The sequence below is a fragment of the Apteryx mantelli genome, chromosome 4 (genome assembly GCF_036417845.1).
Source record: "Apteryx mantelli isolate bAptMan1 chromosome 4, bAptMan1.hap1, whole genome shotgun sequence".
In the NCBI taxonomy this organism is placed as follows: domain Eukaryota; kingdom Metazoa; phylum Chordata; class Aves; order Apterygiformes; family Apterygidae; genus Apteryx; species Apteryx mantelli.
The window spans coordinates 44,709,037-44,727,416 of record NC_089981.1 but is presented as its reverse complement, the minus strand read 5'-3'; the positions used below and the strand labels follow the sequence as shown (position 1 = coordinate 44,727,416).

At 34.8% G+C, this 18,380-nt stretch overlaps 1 protein-coding gene across 2 annotated transcripts in view; it reads left to right on the top strand.

The window, feature by feature from the left end:
• The window catches only part of FUT8 (fucosyltransferase 8), a 124,136-nt gene that overhangs the window by 66,224 nt on the left and 39,532 nt on the right, over nt 1-18,380 (top strand). For both annotated transcript variants that reach the window (XM_067296331.1, XM_067296330.1), the window contains one exon: nt 7,202-7,316. In XM_067296331.1, the coding sequence (XP_067152432.1) occupies nt 7,202-7,316 (115 nt within the window). The remainder of the gene's footprint in view (nt 1-7,201; nt 7,317-18,380) is intronic.

The following is an 18,380-nucleotide window of genomic DNA, read 5'->3' as shown; positions in this document are numbered from 1 at the left end:
CCTTTCAGTGTAATCTCTCAGTCTTCCTGCATGAGCTGCAAGTTCCCAGCTCCTTGTGTGCGTGTGCTGCCACCTGTGATGCCTTGCTCTCTCTGGGATGTTCTTTTCCCTTAGGATGCACAGTAGTTCCCAAGGGAAGGAGCAGTCTCTTTCTCCCTCCACATGATCCATCTTTCTCCCTCTTCTGAAAAGAACATAACAAAAATTTAGAATGAGCAAATCAAATGCGGTCATTCACTCTGAGAATCAGTTTTTTGTTTTCCTTAGTTTTTGCTGTTCTTTTTGGAAATAGGGGATTTAACAAGTTGCTGAATACCTTTTTGTTGATCGTGATGTCTAAAATAAGCAGAACATTGTATGTGAAGGTGATATTTATTTTTATATATATATGTTTTTGTTGAGTATTTCACTACTGATTCTTTTTCAGAAGCAATGTGGCCTGATACAGTTTCCTGCATTATGGAATATCTAACTGTGTTCTTCTTGTCGTTGCCGTAGGGAAAGTGGTCAGTGAGAGTAGCTTCATCTTAATTGTGGAAAACCTATCTGAGATAGACTGAACAAAAAGGAACAGATTAACCCTCTGTCATAGCTGTTTCCTTTGTTGGCATTCTGTTGTTTGTGAAGTGGTTGTTAGTGTGTTAGTTTTGTTCCTTCTCCTCCTTCTGCTGAACAGCTGTCATCAGGGTTTTTGTGGTAGCTGGCCAAGGTTTGATGCATAGTGTTTGCACGTGTTTTCACATTATTTCCTTTCAATTTAGTGGCGCATATAAATTTTTTTTTCTTTGAGTTTTATTTGTTGATATTAAGTTTCTGGGCAATTTAAATGTCATTTTTATCACAGGGCTGGAATAAATGTCTAGACTAATCTTCAAAAATGGTCCTAAAAATGCCCCCTTTTTGTGAAAAGCAAATGCAGATAAAATACAGAACAAGGTTCTCTCCTCCATTCCACTTTCCAAGAACAAAATGTTTCCAAGAGCAACTTCAAGACTTGATTTATGATGTAAAACAAAAATAGCAACAATAAATTAATGTTGTTGATCAGCAACACAGTGAAAGACCAAATTTGACTAAGTATCTGCAAAACCTGTGTCTGAAATTGTCTTTCTGCTCTTTTCAAACCAGTTGCTTCATCTGCCCTTGTAGTATTTTACCACACACAGTAACCTCCTAATAACCCTGCTCAGGCTCATTTCTTGTCTGCAGTCAGCTGTCTTAGGCCATCTACTTTAGCTCTCCACATGGAGTCTGCCTTTGGTCTTTGGTATTAATGTCTTCGAAATCTGTATTAATAAGGGCATCATGATGATCTGTCACACTGAAAAGAACCTCATAGCTGTAAACTTAAAGAATGCACTTTTCCTAGCCAGCACAGTCAAAGAAAGAGGTCTCCATAATGAATGCGTGTTAAATCTACTACTAGCCTATCATCATTTCTGTGTGATAACACCTGCTGATTTTTCAGTTCCTGATTTAGTTCAAAGTTTTACAAGGGTAAATTTTTTTTAAAAGATTGTGGATACTTTCTGAATTCTCTTGTGAGAAATTTTATGAATTCATTCAAATTATTAGATATGCTTTATGTTTCTGTATTGAGCAAAGTTGCCTTCCTTAAAACACTGAGTCACTGAGACTGTGTAAGGATTCACTCATTATTGCTTCTACCTCAAAAAAGATGGAAAAGATGTATAGTTAATCTGTAAGAGCTGATTATTTAACTTACCTACTGCCTTACTTTAGTCATGGTTACCATGGCCAAAAATATCAAATGAATTTTAAACAACATTTTTTTCTTCCCCTTACAAATAGGAAAAATGGCTTAACTGCTGAGAGGGAAAACTTTTTATAGGTAGGCTTTGTATTTTTAGTTATTGTATGCCAATACTTGATAGAAATATGTTTCTCTAAAGTGGAAGTGTGTGCTGATTACTTACTTCATGAGTACAGAAAATACCTTTCTGAGGCCAGTGAAAGTGAGTATTTGGAAAAAAAAAAAATTTAAATAGGGCTGTGGTCTTTGCCTGCTGCAATGGGAAAGGTGTTTTTTTTCTTAGTTGCCAGCTATTGCTAGTGAGATATTTGCTTCTGCAGTTTGTTTACTGGGGTACAGGCTCTTCTGTGTCGTCCCTACCCTTACTTCTGTGTATTAGCAAACCTTTAGGACCATGCTTTGGGCTGTAGATACCTATTTGTTTTCAATAAAGGAAAAATGTAACAGACCTCACATATGTTAATGAACATATATTAATGAACCACTCCCTTCCCCGACCTCTGTTCTCATGCATCAGTGCCGTGATGCGGCAACATTAAAATGTCTGAGATGGCAAGGGGTAGAACGGAAGGCTCCTTGTCTTAGATAATTTCCAGCTTGATGTATCTTAATATTCTTTTCCTGCTGGGCACTGCAGAACATATGCCTGTGTATTCAAAGGAAGAATGTTATGTTTTGCCTGTTTTTTTTTTTTTGTTTTTGTTTTTAATATTCCTCCCAAGGACTAAAACAGGTGAAGCCTATATTTAAAATTTAACACCTTTGCTTGCATCCATTTATAACTGGTACATTCACTACCTATGGGAGATTGCTTTGCAGCTCTTCGTGTGAACAATGCCTGCTTTTGAAGTTAAGGTGGCTTTCCAGGTTCATGGTAGCACCAACAACAGTCAGTACAATGCATTATACTCCTTCCAGTGCAGGAGTATTATAACAGACCTTGGGAACTCCAGAATCTAATATTACCAATATCCTGGATGATTGATTAGGGAAAAAGAGAACTTTCATTAAATTTCAGCAATTTTTGAATAACCTCCTTCATTTCTTCAGAATTCTGGGACTCGTGCTAAATGAAGAACAGTCGTCTCTAATGTCAATCCAGACTAAAGGACTTATCAGGAATGCAATTTGTATTTTTGAGGTATGCTAGCAAAAGTGTACATAAACTTTCATGATCTCAAGACAATATTCACTGTCTTTTGGTCACCGTATCATGACTGTACATTCAATAAGCTTCATCTTTAGTGTCCACCAGTATGATTCAGGGTGGTTTACATGCCTAGCAAATAAGGCTTAAAAAAAGTAAATTCAAAGCCTTTGAATACTTATATTTTTCTCTTGATGGGATAGAAAACACCCAGACGCAATACTTGTCATTGCGCAATACTCGACTTCAGTGTTACTGAAAACTATAGTAATGGATGCATTGCATACTAGGTTGTTGTGTCTGTATTCTGATTTCATTAGTTTCTTGATCTGTTAGTTCACATGTACGCTTACCTCTTGGCTTAGGCCTTCTCACTTGAGCCACAAGGGCAATACATAATCCCATCCTTCTCTAGACCTTGCAATTATGGTAAAATACACATAAGAGTAAACTATCTTGTAAAATTCAGTTTTCTGTAATGATAGATAAAGTTTTGAGGTAATAGAAGTTCAGGTTCTGCAGAAAATTGCAGTGGACTGTAGCTTCCATGGCAGCAGATTAGGACACGGTTCCATGATAGTCTAAGCAAATCCCAGGACTTCATTGTCATCCTTATGTTCTGTTCTTTCAGGAATTCATTTGATCCCGTAGTGGTCTCATTCAGGAAGCTGAATTAGAAGAAAATTATTTTTTTAGGAATGTGGAGAGAGTTAATTTTCTGTCAGTTTGGCTCATTGAACCGTCTCACTGTAGTGTCACGTGAATGCCAATACTAGCACTGCAGAGAGGTTTATTGGGAATGGGGGAATAAGAATGCAACAGCACTGATTTAGATTGGCTTAATAATCTGTTGTAGAATTGTAACCTCAGTGTATTTGCAATATGTTATCTTTATCAGTGCATTTTTTTTACAAGGATATGAACACTATTGTTGTTCTATTGAACTCAGATGTTCTCTTGAAACAGAACAGATGCCTGTCTTGGTTTCTTTTCAGTTATCCTCTGTTTTTGCATCTTGTGGATAATTATAAAGGAAGGCTTTGGTTTAGTAGATATAGCATTTATGTTTGGCAGGTTTCCAATTTGATCTCCTACATGCTTCATGTGCCAATTTACTTTTCCCCATAATTCAGATTAGTCCTTTTGACTGAGGGTGAATAGTATTGTTTGAAAGCCAAACTTCTTCTCCTACTTGATAACTATAATAATTACACTTCTCTGATTATTTTGTAGCTGTTTCAATGATACTTTGCCTGAAAGAGTTTGTTACGTTATCAATACTGAGATTTTTGTCCTCTCCAAACATATATGATCTCCAAATGTATTCTGAGATGTGTTATGGTATTTTTAAAGCAGCTAAATAGGATTCCATTACACCTCAAATTTAAATAAGATTATTTGTTATTTTCCTGATTTATTGTTAAGTTATTTGACTCTGGTTTTGAACTTAGGTATCAAAGAGAATAATTGAATGTGTCTTTCATTAATGTGCAGTTTTGTATGTTGTAGTTGACTTGTATGACATAAGTTGCGTACTATATTATGTCATTGCCTTCAATCTGTTTTAAAATAGTTATAGTTAACCATAACTAAAATAGTTTAAAAAAAAATTACATTTAGCTAAAACAGATTTTTGCCCACCATGGATGAAGGATAGTTAAACTATATGGGCTCAATAATTCCTTTCCATACTGTTTTCTGTTACTGACTGTAAGTTTCATGCATGGATGTGTTATCTTTCAAGACAACGTTCATGTCATTGCTTTGCTTTTGGTGCATGACAAAAGAGAATCCTTATCCAAGGTTAAAAAAAAAAAAAAGTTTAACTACATACCTAAAATTCTTTATGAGAAGCTCAATTTCAGTGGGTTTACTTACATGGATTAATCTGAGTATGTCCTTAAATGAACTGCTGAATCAGTGTAAAAAAATTACCAGTTTTAGACTGCCTATAAACCTTCATGCACTGGTTAATTGGTTAAAGGTGCTAATGAAATGTAGCTCAGCATCAACACTACGTAGTGCGACTACAAAGTGATTCTGATCTATGATGCCAGTTTCTACATTCTAGTTAATAGTGGAAAACATTTCATTCTGAAGCATTTAAAGACTAGATCAACATGTTTTGAGGTCCAAGACTTCATTCAGTACAGAGCACAGTAGCAGCTGAATGTTTCATGCATTGATTTTCTTTTTTATTTGCCTATGAGCCTGTAATGCTTTCCATAAATTGGAACACACTGCTTTAAGAAAAGTAAAATCTGTTCAGTTATTTGTATGCAACCCATTGTATTAGAACTACTGCATAATTAATTCTGTTCTAATTGTCCCTAAACTGTGTTTATATGTTACTCTGAGTACTACACATCCTTAATAGTGATTCAGAGCTAGTTACCTGATGATACTTCTAATTGTTTATTTTATCATATGAAGCCAGAGCAGGGTATTTCAACCTAAAAGCTAAACGTGATAAAAGAAAATCCAGTTCATGTAGTATGAGAACAGAATGTAAATATGACACTACTGATTGATATCAGATGAACATTGCTGCTGCTGAAAGATTTGGGTTTAACGTTTAATAAAACAACAGTAGATGATATAATTAGTCAGTGTCACTGTTCATCCTGTGTAGAAGTATGCATCTGGAAAACAGAAAAATTGTAGGAGAATGGAAGGACACAGATCCATAAATCCAGTTATTAGTGAGAAAAGGAGAGTTATCTGATAGCTCTGCTGATAAACACAGCTCTATCCCCATTTGACTTAGCTCAATATTCATTAGTTACATGTTCTGTCATTGGAAGTAGTTACCCAATAGAGCTATGTCGGTTGGTAAGCTAATTTACAAGGGAAAGCCTTAGCTAACTAGCTTTGTGCTTCCAGTACACTGCCAACAAAGAGGTCTTGTACTGCTCCACTGTCAAGCCCGTTTCAAGGGTTGCTGGGAAATAGACTTGCCTTTCTTCACGTTCTGTTTTTGTCACCTCCCAAATTTCTCTGCCTTCATTCTGTTGCATCTCTCTTCCTAGTGTTCAAATTGGTGGCTCATCAAGAGTTTCAGGCAGTAAATCACATCTGAAATTCAGGTGAAAGAAGTGTTTATAAGTTTGAAACACTTATACTAACTTTAGCATCATGGAGAAACTTTTATCAACCTTAAGTATTCTCAGGCTTATAAAATCAACTCTGGAATTATTAGTTCCAAATTGGGCTACCTATTACTTGTAGTAGAGACAATGTTTTGCCTCTAGTTTTCTATTTCCTGCCAAAAGCCACAGATATCAAAAATCTTTTTTTTTTTTTTTTTTTTTTTTTTTTTTTTTGAGGGATGCTTTTGGGGCTATGCTAATGATTTTCACAAAATTCCTGGCTAGTCCCAGGGCATAAATATCATATACCAGTTTTTTTTCTCATGATGAAGATTCCTTTATTCTCTGATTTGGCCACTGAGCTGTGATCATCCTAAGGAGAGGATCCCTAGTGTATTAGATAACCTCAGTTTAACAGCTGATAGGTCCTCAAAATCCAGTCTGTAGTCTAGACTTGTAATATGGCCAAGGGTCTTTCTCAGTATGTTTTTTTTTTTTAATTTATTTAGTATTTGTGTATTAGTAATATGCAGTCTTCCTGAGCAGGCAGAACGCTTACCTTTGCCTGGAGTCAAAAGGAGCCATATGCTGTAGAAGATACAGTTTAATATTTTATATTAAAATATAGTTAAATATAGTTATAGTTATATTAAAATATAGTTAACTTTCACTAATAAAAATATAAGGAACAGTGTAATATTATATTCTATACAGGTATAGTAAGATGATCATAGGAGGCCAAGTAACATTGCATTATAATAGAAGCTACTGTGGGAATCACTGTTAGACTTCCTCTCTCCTTGGGCCATTGGATCACAGGTTTAGCATGCAAATAGTTCTCTTTTTTTAGTTTTCCTAACCCATCTCTTATTTAACACTATAATTACTTATGAGTAGGGAACATACGGTAAATGGAGGACAGAGTCTTTCTTGGCTGTTGTATGGATTGTGGGGTAGGAGATGACATGAAGAAACTGTTACGCTGTACTGATGCTGAGATGTATTAACATTCAGGTTAGTGCAGTGAGGATGTCCCTGTGACTTCTGTTTAATTTATGTCTATCCACTACTGACATAAATTAAACAGAATTTTTTAAGTGGATCAGTGTAATGGAAATGTCTGTTTCATTTTTCTTTCTTCTAACCCCCCAATTTAGTAGTATTAAGACTGTTTCCCATTGTTGTTTGTAGGTCAATAATGACTGACTTGTACTACCTCAGTCAAACAGATGGAGCAGGAGATTGGCGAGAAAAAGAGTCCAAAGATCTAACTGATCTGGTACAGAGGAGAATAACTTACCTTCAGGTAAGAAGGGTTTAGAAGAGCTTTTAAATAAAAAGAAGCATTAAAAAAAATTGCTATAGCACTAAACTATGCCCTTGTAATAGAATAATTAAATGACAGTTTTAAGTGAATATTTATAGATAAATGAATTGCATGCAAAAGAAATAAGGAAGTTCATTTCAAATATGATTTTATGTGTATATGGAACAATAATATTTCAAGGAAGAGAGGATAATAAAAAATAACTATTCAGTTTTAATTGTAACCAGGTAAAAATATCTCTTTTTTATATTATTATTTTATTTTACTTTTTTTCTGGATTCATGGTTTCTGTTAGACTGTACTTTGCAGTTTGGGTCCTGTATTTTTAGAAGATAGACAAATCTCTGTTTTGTATTTTTGATTCTTTAGACTCTCAAAATGCATACATTCATACATATGATGCTGAATATATGAAAGTCCTTTTGAAAAATATGAGTATGCAAGATTGACGTTTGTATAGTAAGTTATCCAGTCCTGGAGTGTTTCAACCAGTGTGTGAGATTTCACATGTGTGCATATGTGTGAGTGCATAAATCCTTTATATTTATAAAGCTGTGTGCATGTGTGTGTAAAATTTAAAACAAAACTTGATCTGAACATTTTGGGACTTGCATTCATACATGAATGCATGCTGCTATTTATATAGTGATCAAAAAGATATTTGATGCAATCTGTTGTATTTGTATCCAGCTTGTTCTTTCTCACATGTGTGCACCTCACTGCTCCTTTCTGTATAGCATCCCTACTGTCTCACTTTTTCTCTCTATTTAAACAGCTAAATCTTTTGGCCAGATTTTCATCATTTCACATTTAATGTTCAAACTTTGGAACCTCCTTCTCTGTTTGTAAAATAAAAAAAAAAAAAATCCTTGTGGAAAAAACTGTGTAAATAACACAGGAGGTATCACTTTGTTGTCTTCCTTCAACTCCTTCTTCCAAACTGTTCCTCATTCCTCCATTTTTGATGTGACTGTTTAGCAATGGTACACTGTAACTACTAACTACTTTTCATGCTGATAAATATGATCTTTCTGTACCTTGTATTTCTCTTTCTCTACAGTATCCATTTGTTGTCTTTCTTATCTAAACATCAGGACAGTGTTCATCTTTCTATTTTGTGTTTTACAGTGTTTGGGGGCTTAATTCAAGATTGAGATTTCTGTGTACATAAAATGAATAACAAAAGTAATGGAAGCCTTAGAGAATGAAAGCCCCAACCTGAAGCTTTAAACAAACACTTACATTGTTTCTAGTGAAAGTGAAATAAATTTACTTATTGAGAAAGGAGCTGGGAACCCAGTTAGCTTCTCCCAAAATTTATTTAGATACGTATCGTATATGACAAAGGCCTTTCCAATCTCTAGAGGTCATTTATTCTCATTTAATAAAAATGTAAAAACAATATTAAAAAAGAAACCAGTATACCAACAGTGAAGTAACTGAGAGTGACTGCTAGGTGATGGATATTAGGAAAGTTGTATTGCCACTGTGCATCACATCCAATTTTCATTGAATACATTATCCAGTTGTTTCATATGGAAGGATCTAGAAACTATACAGAAGGGGCATGTGCTTCCTTGTCTTTGAGGCTTAAATCAAGGAATGATGATACATGTTTTCCAAAAACTAGCTCTAGCTTTGGTAAATATTGACTTTTTTTAGCAATGTAACTGTTCAGTTCCTCAAAAATATCACTAAATTCTTGGCTTTAACAGCAGCAATACATTTCAAAAGTTAATTGGATATTTTATGAATAAATATTATTATCCTGTTTGTTCTATATCTGTCTGTCAGTTTAGAATTTGAAGCATTTCAGCTGTAGATGCTCAGTTAAAGTTATACTAAAATGCGAAATAGAAATGTGCAGTGAGCCTTCTCTCACTAAACTGTTCTTTCTTTCATATACTTGCTGTGTTTCTTTTTATTCTTCTCTTTTTTCAGGGTAAACATACCTAATCTTCTCAATCATTCTTCATGTGCAAGTTTTTCTAATACCTTTATTTTATTATTCCTGGTGTTTTCCATGAACACTAATTCTTCACTAGGCTATTAGAAATGGGCATCCACTAGTGGACAGGTGACAATGAACTACTGATTTTTAGAAGAGCACCCGTATATGTTTTTTTCTATCTTATTTTTAATGCAGCCTGCCTGAAGTTTTGCTTAGCTAATAATAGGTCTTCCTTGAATGCATGTCATTATGGAGCTATTGAAAATGATGCCCAAGATTTTTAATTCAGCTAAATTTTGAATCTTGAACCTTTTTTCTTCCACTGTATGTATTTTAAATTTAGTTATCAATACAATATTCCACTTGTCAATTGGTTCATGTTTACTCTGGTTAGTTTCTTCTGCAATTCATGATGATCTTCTCCACACTTGACTAATTTAAGTAATTTGTTAGATATTTAATGCAACTGCTTTACCTTTTACTATTTTTTCCATGTTTGATGTATGATAGTAGTAGTCCTACTGAGCCAACTAGAGGCCACTTCTGTGTGTACTTGCCGTTTCTTACTACTTTTATAGTCTGGATTTGATCTTTGATCATACTTTGGCTCTTACTCCATGCCTACTTTGTTTCTTTGAAGGTTATTTATTAAAAGACAGAAGTAATTTTATATGAAAATCAGAGAAATTACACTGTAGCAAAAACTTAAAATATCATTTTAATAGGAGAGGATGGTTTAGTGTCTAAATATGTTTATGAATGATGGTTTACCTCCAGGTCTATACTGCTGTCATTGTTCATATAACTAACTCAGACTCTGAGGCATGGTAACTGAATGAGTGCAACACATCTTAGAATCACCCAAAGTTGGAGTGGAGACGTAGCCTACTCTTCAAAGCTAGGAAATGTTGTTTCTAATGAGTCTTTGAGATGGGACGTTCACATGTACAATTACTGTCATCTCTTTCCCTTGTTTTCTTGTTCCTCTGTCTGAAAGAAACAGAAGGGTGCAAATTCTTGCCTACGTGTCTGTGCACTGAGCTGCACATAGGCTTTTGGAGCCCCTCTATGATTATTGTAGAGACTGAAATGTCTCCTGTCCTGAATGACTGTTGCAAGTAATCCTCCCAAATTGGAATATGTCTGTGACTACACATCTTGAAGACAAGTTGACCTGTTTTCCAGTAATTATGTTTAAAAATACATGTGTGAGGATTTCAGGATTTTGAAAAGTATAGTGCTAACTGGGAGTATGTAACATAAAGCAATACATGGTCTGAAACTACAGATATGCACCTCTGTTGCTAATAAAACCATATACAAAGGCAAAGCAACAACCTCCTTCCTCCCACACACATTCAATTCCAGCAAGAACTATGTGGAACATATTAATAAAATTATTTTTGGTGAAGAATAATAGTGCAGTATAGTTTTACTGGGACATGTTGAATAGTGACAGCTGCATTATTTTGGGACATCTAGGGAAATCATTTAGTTGAATGATTGTGAATAGTGATGACTGCTGCTTCATTTGGATGGCATTACCATAAATGTGATTTAATGAGGCAATGTTTAGCTAGCTCCCTCTAGTAAGAGGCAATGCTTAAAAAGCTAGGAGCTTATATTTAAGCAGAAGACCTTATTTTCAGAAATGTTCATCATCAAACCATTGAAGAGAGTGTGCAGGAAAAATTCAGTATTTAAATTGTTGTACAAGGGTCCTATGGTACTGTATATTCTAAAAGTGAGATAGAGTGAGTAAATGACAGCAGTTTCTTTTATTTGTTTATTTAAGGAAGTTTGTGATTCAGTGTGCTGTGTTTCAGAAGCTGAAAAATATTTTTGTCTCAGATTTTCAGAAAAAGAACAGGTGGAAAAGGTTACTCAGTATGCATCATCATCATCAATTATAATAGTTGGGTTTGCCACAGTCATACTGTTTGTATGAGGATGTGTATGGTGTTAGATATGCAAAAAAAAAAAAAAAAAAAGAGTAAGTTGCTTAAATATGTTATTATGAAGTTTCCAGATTTTCTAGTATTTGTGATGATTTAATGCCTAACTTAAATTTTTCTGCCTTAAAAAGATATTAAGTCCTCTCTCTCTTTCTCTCCCTTTGAAGTTAACTGTGTATTTTTAATAAAAGCATTCATTCTAAAAAAAGGCTCTGGGCACTTTGCCATCATACATGCAAAGAGATGTGCCCTTTACAGCTGGCAATCTTGAAAAATATAAGCTTGTACCCTTCAGTAATTCAAATCTAAGCATTATACCTTTTCCCAGTTGTTCTACTTCTGTCAAGAAACAAATAGCAGTTGTAGTTTGCTCTAGGAATTGATAAATTCAAACTAATTTGAAACAAAGGCAAAAGTAAATTCCAAAGTGGAAAAATTCTCTTAGAAAATTCTCCATCAGCACTTTATACTGTTTTATTCAAAGAGGGGGACTCTGGCTGAAGGACTTGAGCACTGTGTGGTTGAGGACACTGTTCTGGGAGAAGAGACAATTTATCTAATGGGTGGACCCTATAGCACTGCAGTCTTCTGTGGTAGAGTCAGCATTCTCAAATTTTATTTGAAAGCTTTCTGGCATTTACTGCAAATATATATAATCCTGCAAATATATATAATTCACTTACTCAACAAGTAAAATGTCATCTGTGCCTGTTCTAGTTTCTGAATAGAGTTAAGATGTAGACCTAAGCATAGCACATTTTAATAATCTTGTCTTGAAATGGTAAAGGCATGATTTATGCTAGCAAGACAGATTGTTGAAGAAGGCTATATCCTTAAGCTTAACTGACATGCGTTCCTGACCACAAATGCTATTTGATTATCTAGATAGGACTGCAGCTGCACTGCAGATTTTAGGTTATGAAACATCTTCAGTTTAACCTTTTTTAATGCTGATTTTTCTAGGGAAGTAAGTGGGGAAGTTAGAGGCAAGAAACAGTGCATCAGCTGGAGAAGACTGAAATTTACACTTTTTAGGTACCAAAGAATACCCACAGAAAGGACCCATGAGTTAAAAACTTATAGGAAACTTGTTTTCTTTAGTTCTGGTACTTCCAGAATTACTTGAATTGTCTTGAGATGAAGCTTGTAGCTAGAAAATTATATCCTTTAAATAGTTAACAAATAATGAAGCTCTCTTAAAAACACTTTTTTTTTTTTTTTCAAAGAAAGGCTTCTATATTTGGCCTACTTCAGGTTCAGAAGTCTGAGCTGAACTGAAAATTTGTTACAAAGCCCCAGAACTCTTGTTCTTGCCCGAGGGGCAGGTACTGTAGTTGGAGTATCATGCCCAATCCTCCTCACCGTCCCCCCCAAAAACACTCAGTGGGAGATTGTCGTACTTGCAATGGATTCTCAAGAATGTTTGTAATTTCATATGTGTATCTTTCATTTTATTTCATGACTATATATTTTAATAGTTTTAAATTGCCACCTGGAATTCTTTGGTAGATTTAAATTTAAATGTGATTATATCTATAACTCAGCATTTTGTTCTGTGAGTGGTCTGTGGATTATTATTTTTTATTTATTTTTTGGTTGCACATCTCCTTGGCACTTGTCTCTTGGTTTTCTGTAAACAATTTCTTTCACTGTGTATTGAACAATCTTTACTGTTTGATATTATAAACTCATCTATATTTTCCAGTTCTTTTCCCATTTTTGGCAGATTGCTGAATTAATTACACAGCACTGGATGAGTGATTTGATTTCTTCCTTGTAAGATTAAAAACAAAAACAAAACAAAAAATTAGGCATATGGATGAGGCTAAGCATTTAAAGTCGATCTTTTGGCAAAATAAAAAGGGCCTAAAATAAAACAAAAGAATAAATGAGCAAATAGTTAGCAGGCGACAGGCCCATTTTTCTGACATTGTGAGAAGGTTTAGAAAGGGACTGAATACTTTCTACAGTTACATTATTATGAGAAAATGTAATTAAGATTTAACTTTTGAGTATGTCTTGAGACATGTATTGGGTCATCTTCTGTAACTACTTAGTAATTCAGTATCTAAAAGTATGATATTAGGGTAATAACTGCTTTACTAAGTATGATCACTGCTGATATCTATATAAAATTTTGTCTAGAAGTTGTCAATAGTTGCTTGAGTAGCGCAGAGCAGTTAGTCCATCAGTGTGCTGGGATGTACTCAAAGGGAAGCTTGTTTCCTGGAGCAGGGTAGGTGAGAGCTAGAGGAGTTAACGTTAGAGGCAGAAAGGCTCCCTTTCTCTCCATACTGCACACACGTGCTAGTAATAGCGTAAAAGATCAAATATGTACTATTTCTGACCAGGGAAGGAACAAAATTTTCTTCCAGCAGCTGGAAGAAATTTCTTCTGTCATCTGCTTTATTCCCCACAGATGGAGGTGGAGCTAGTAGGAAAAGGACCCATTAAAAGTGACAGAACAAAGAAAGGGCAGTAGAGGACTGTGTGAATTACACTAGTGATGACTAGGGTGACAAGCACCTTTCCTGGGCATCATTCACATCAAAAACTGGGATTTTCCACAAAATTTGGGCAGAACTCTGTTCTCCAGCAGTCTGTGTAGTATTAAGCAATAAAATATTTACTGAAAATATAAAAATGAGCCCTTTTGTTAATGAACATTATATCGGGTGTGTCAGGTTACCTTGTAATTTGTAGCAGACTGCCTGCCCACTCGGCTCTGATTAATTTCTCCTCATTCATAGGATGAGAAGACATTGCTCTAAACTTTTTGTTATTAAAAAAACAACACAGTCATTTCTCTTGTAGTAAAATGTATGTTAAGCAGCAGTGTTTAATTTTGCTAGTTTGTCGTGTGTTTTGACAATTCACGCACATTTGGAAGCAATGGAAGGTTATGCAGCATCGAAGCAGCACTTCTGACAACTCTCCACTCTGAGCCTGCTGACTCTGTGAATATACTAACCAACACCCCTGAAGAAGAAGGGTCCTTTGAGCACTGAGAGACCACTACCTCTACCATAGAAGTGGAAGATGGGGACCTGGAAATTGTCCTAATGCCGCTTTTATTCTAGCCAAACAATGACAGGATATGTCCCCAGTCACTGAAATGTAATATACTCTTAAACTGTGAGAACTGTTCGTGGTGTGCTTTTGACTCAAGCCAGGTGGTTTTCTTCCAGACAATTCTTTGGCACTGTTTGAGACTTAGCGCAAGGACCTTTTCATAAATGCACTGTATGTGGCCACCCTGTTTTAAGAGGTTAAGAGATTTTAATAGCATAGATGCAGGCTATTCTGTGCCAGTTAGAGTAAATTTTGAGCACATTTTATTTACTAGTATAGATGTAGCCTATGTTTATATATTTCAGATTATCATGTTTCTAGCAATTTGGATTTTATTTGATTTGTGTTGAGTTATCACTTGCTATTGCTGTATGCTAGTAATCTGAATTTAAAATACCAGGAACTATAGTTTTGGAGCCAGATATTACATTGAGAAAATATTGTGGTGTTTCATTATCCTTCAGCAGCTTACTGACTTCTTAGTGGAGTACGTTTTCCTTTTACTCAAGAGTACTCGGTCAGCCAGTAGGAATAAGAAATGAAAATTAATTCATGGTAGAAATGATTTGTTAGAGAGCATTAGACCTATTTAGTCACTTGTTTAATATAAAGAATTCTGTGACTAGCAATATGGTCCATTATCAACGTTCTTGCTGACTATACCATTTAAAATATTGCTGCTTGTATAGGGGAAAAATATCTACTACTGATAACTTTATAATTTCCCTCAAAACTTTTTCCAGGTTTTCAGTCATTTTACAAGACAATACCAGTTTATAGTAATCTCCCCAGAATTTTAGTCTCTCTCCTTTTCGGTTTAAATTAGAGCTAGAAAAATAAGATAAAAATTATTGTGTTCCAAGCTGTTTATTTCAACATATCTGGCTTTAATACCAGCAATATTAAATTCTTCAAGCTTTCTGCTAAACAGTTGTGAGACAATTGCAGAAGAATTTCAAAATATTAGGTCATACTCCAGTCATGTTATCTCTGACTGGATAATAAAATGGTAGATTACAGTCATGTGCACTGAATTTCAAGAGATGTACATGGGGGAAGATAGTCCTTAATGCACCTACACACCTGCAGTTGACTAATACTATTGAGTAACAAGATCTTGTAGTTACCACAGATAATGCTATGAAAACACCATTTCATTACTCAATAATATTCAAACAATTAAATTGGAAGTTACAACAGTGGGCTGCTGTACAAATTCCTGGTGCAACTGCATCAAGCGTATGGTGTACAGTTCTAGTCCCTAAGTGTCAGGAAGGATATCACAAAACAAGAAAACTTGAAGGGGAAAGTGATGTGGATGATGAAATATATGAACCTGGTATCTGTGAGAACAAAGTCGAAGTAGATCAAGACTTCACTCTGAATAAGAGAACTGAGAAGGGGATATGATGCATAAAGGTCCATAAAATCTTGAGTACCCTGGGGAAGTGAGTAAGAAACGACAGTCTGTTCTCTTCTAAAGAAGAGATACTTGAAGACAAGACTCTATTACTATGCTGCTCTTGCAGAATTAAGTTTAACGTTAAATTTAACAAGGCATAAATAGTTGGAGCAGTCAGTCACAATAGCATAGAATCTGCTTCAGTCTTATTAGTTGTTTGTGAAGATTTATATTGTCAGCATTCCTTTGGTGAACCATAGGTAACTAGCAATAACTTGTAAATAATTTTATTTAAAGGCCAGTCATTCCTGTTTGGTATGTCTTTAAAATGTTTTCATTTTCAAGAGGAAACAGGCATTCGAAAGTAACAGAAGGACTGTAGAAAACATTAACTATCAATATTTTCTAAAAACTTTCAGAGATTATCCCTTTCTAAATAGTTATGAAAAAGTTACTTTCAGCAAGAATTTTTGCTGTGTGAAAAAGAGAGGAAACCAGTCTTAATAACATGCTTTATGGTCCTGCTAATATCTCTAATGTTCCTTTTTGCACCCATTTTTGCAAAAAAAATTTGTGAAGTCGAGATTTTTTACGTCTGAACAAAAGTACCTTGCAAAGTCATTATATCCCTTTTAAAAAATGAAATAAAACCCAGCCTAAGCCAATTGATTCCTAGTGACAGACTTGTGTGTCCTATATTTTGACAAATACATTTTGCTAATGGTTTACTTCTGGCCAAAATAGATCTTAGGTTTATGGTCTAGTTATAGTATGTCACACAACGGTATTACAAGTCTTCTGAGATACTCTGTATAAAGTATGAATTTTTATAAGGAGTCCTTAAAACACCTAGATGTATCTTTCAAAAATAAAACGGATAAAAAGTAATGCATGATAAATATTTTCATCTCTCTTTGCATGTGACTTTCTCTGTTCCCTCTTGCCATTTGTGACAACTTTCTAAATGACAGAAAGAAGTTGCCTATAATTTTTCTTAGCCCAGATATTTCAGTTAAAAAGTAGCAACATAACAATACAGCAATGTATATTGTTATCTACTCTAGGCATTACGTACAAAAAAGTGCATTCTCAGTAAAAGTACAAGTAATGACCGGATAACAAAAGAGTGTTTTACAATGATATTTTAAATAAAATAATCTTTGAATAAATGTTGAGGCTTATCCTCTTCAGCTCTGTCTGTATATTTGCAATAGAGGTGACAAAAGCCTTCTGAAAATGTATTTCTTCTCGTCTTTAGAATCACAGGGAATAGAATAACTCTCTTTATTTATTAAATCAATCTTTAGTATTTTTATTTAATATATTACTATTTTATATACTGATCTGGTACTTGTAATGACTAAATTAAAATAAATTAATCTCATTGCTCTGTTAGAAAGTTAGTATATAGAAGATAATAGAACTTTTTGGTGTTCTGCTATGTGAGACCATCAGGACCACCAGCAAGATAATGTGTACATGTGGTTACTGAAGCTTGTTAGATCAAGCATGGGGTTTAGCAGATCTGAGCAGATTATATGAATATATTCAATTTATGAGTTGAAATACAATGAAGTCTTTCACCTTTTTGGCTTACTGAAACATTGGGGTGACAGAGCACTGGAACAGGTTGCCCAGAGAGGTTGTGGAGTCTCCTTCTCTGGAGATATTCAAAACACGCCTGGATGCAATCCTGTGCAATGTGCTCTAGGTAACCCTGCTTGAGCAGGGGGGTTGGACTAGTTGATCTCCAGAGGTCCCTTCCAACCTCAGTGATTCTGTGATTGCCTATTAGCTTGCATTTTCACTTCACTAGACAATTAAGGTAATGCTAATGTCCTTTATAAATCTTATGGGAAAGTGCTTTTAGAGATTTGTGGCACCTCTGTTCTCTGATTCTTATTTCGTAGGTAGTTTTGTTGTACAGAAATGATGGCAGAATTTAGGGCTTTTCTACACCATGAGAGTTATCAGTGGAAAATGGTTTTACTTGCACGTGTCATGATTGCACTTTGTTGCATGATGCAAATGTGTCTGTAGATTTAGATAGGGAGGAGATGTTTTGCCATGAAATTCTTTCTCTAGGAACTTGCATGCAATACTGAAAAAACCCTTCCTCTTACTGAAAGACTGTAGAAAGTAGATTTATGATAGTCTCAAAGTTATCCATTAGATTTAGCCTCTAAGTTAGCCATTAGATTTGTGACAGCAAGAGTACTGATCTAAGGAACTAAAATTAGGACTGGAAATTTTATTTGGTTTACTGTTTTTCAAAGCTAGTTAGACTCTGAACCAGATGTTTTTTCCTTAAAATGAAAAAAAAGAGGCATTCAAATATTGAACTTTCACAGTTTATTTTCTTTCAGATCTGAACTATTCTACCCTCTTCTACACAAATGATGCACAAATTTAAATTTTTACTAACTATTTTTAGAACTCAAAATATTTGGTTTATCTTTAAGATCATCCAAAGGCGAGATCTCAGTTTTCCAGAAGGTCGTCATTTGACTTTGGAAGTTTCAGCCTAACCTGAAACTAACTACTCATATGAGATATTTTATAAAAAAGCTTTTTGACAATGCACAAGTGATGTCTGGAGACATGCAAGTATGAATGTGTACAGCAAAGTACTGTATTTTATGGAAACAAAACCTTGTGTAGAT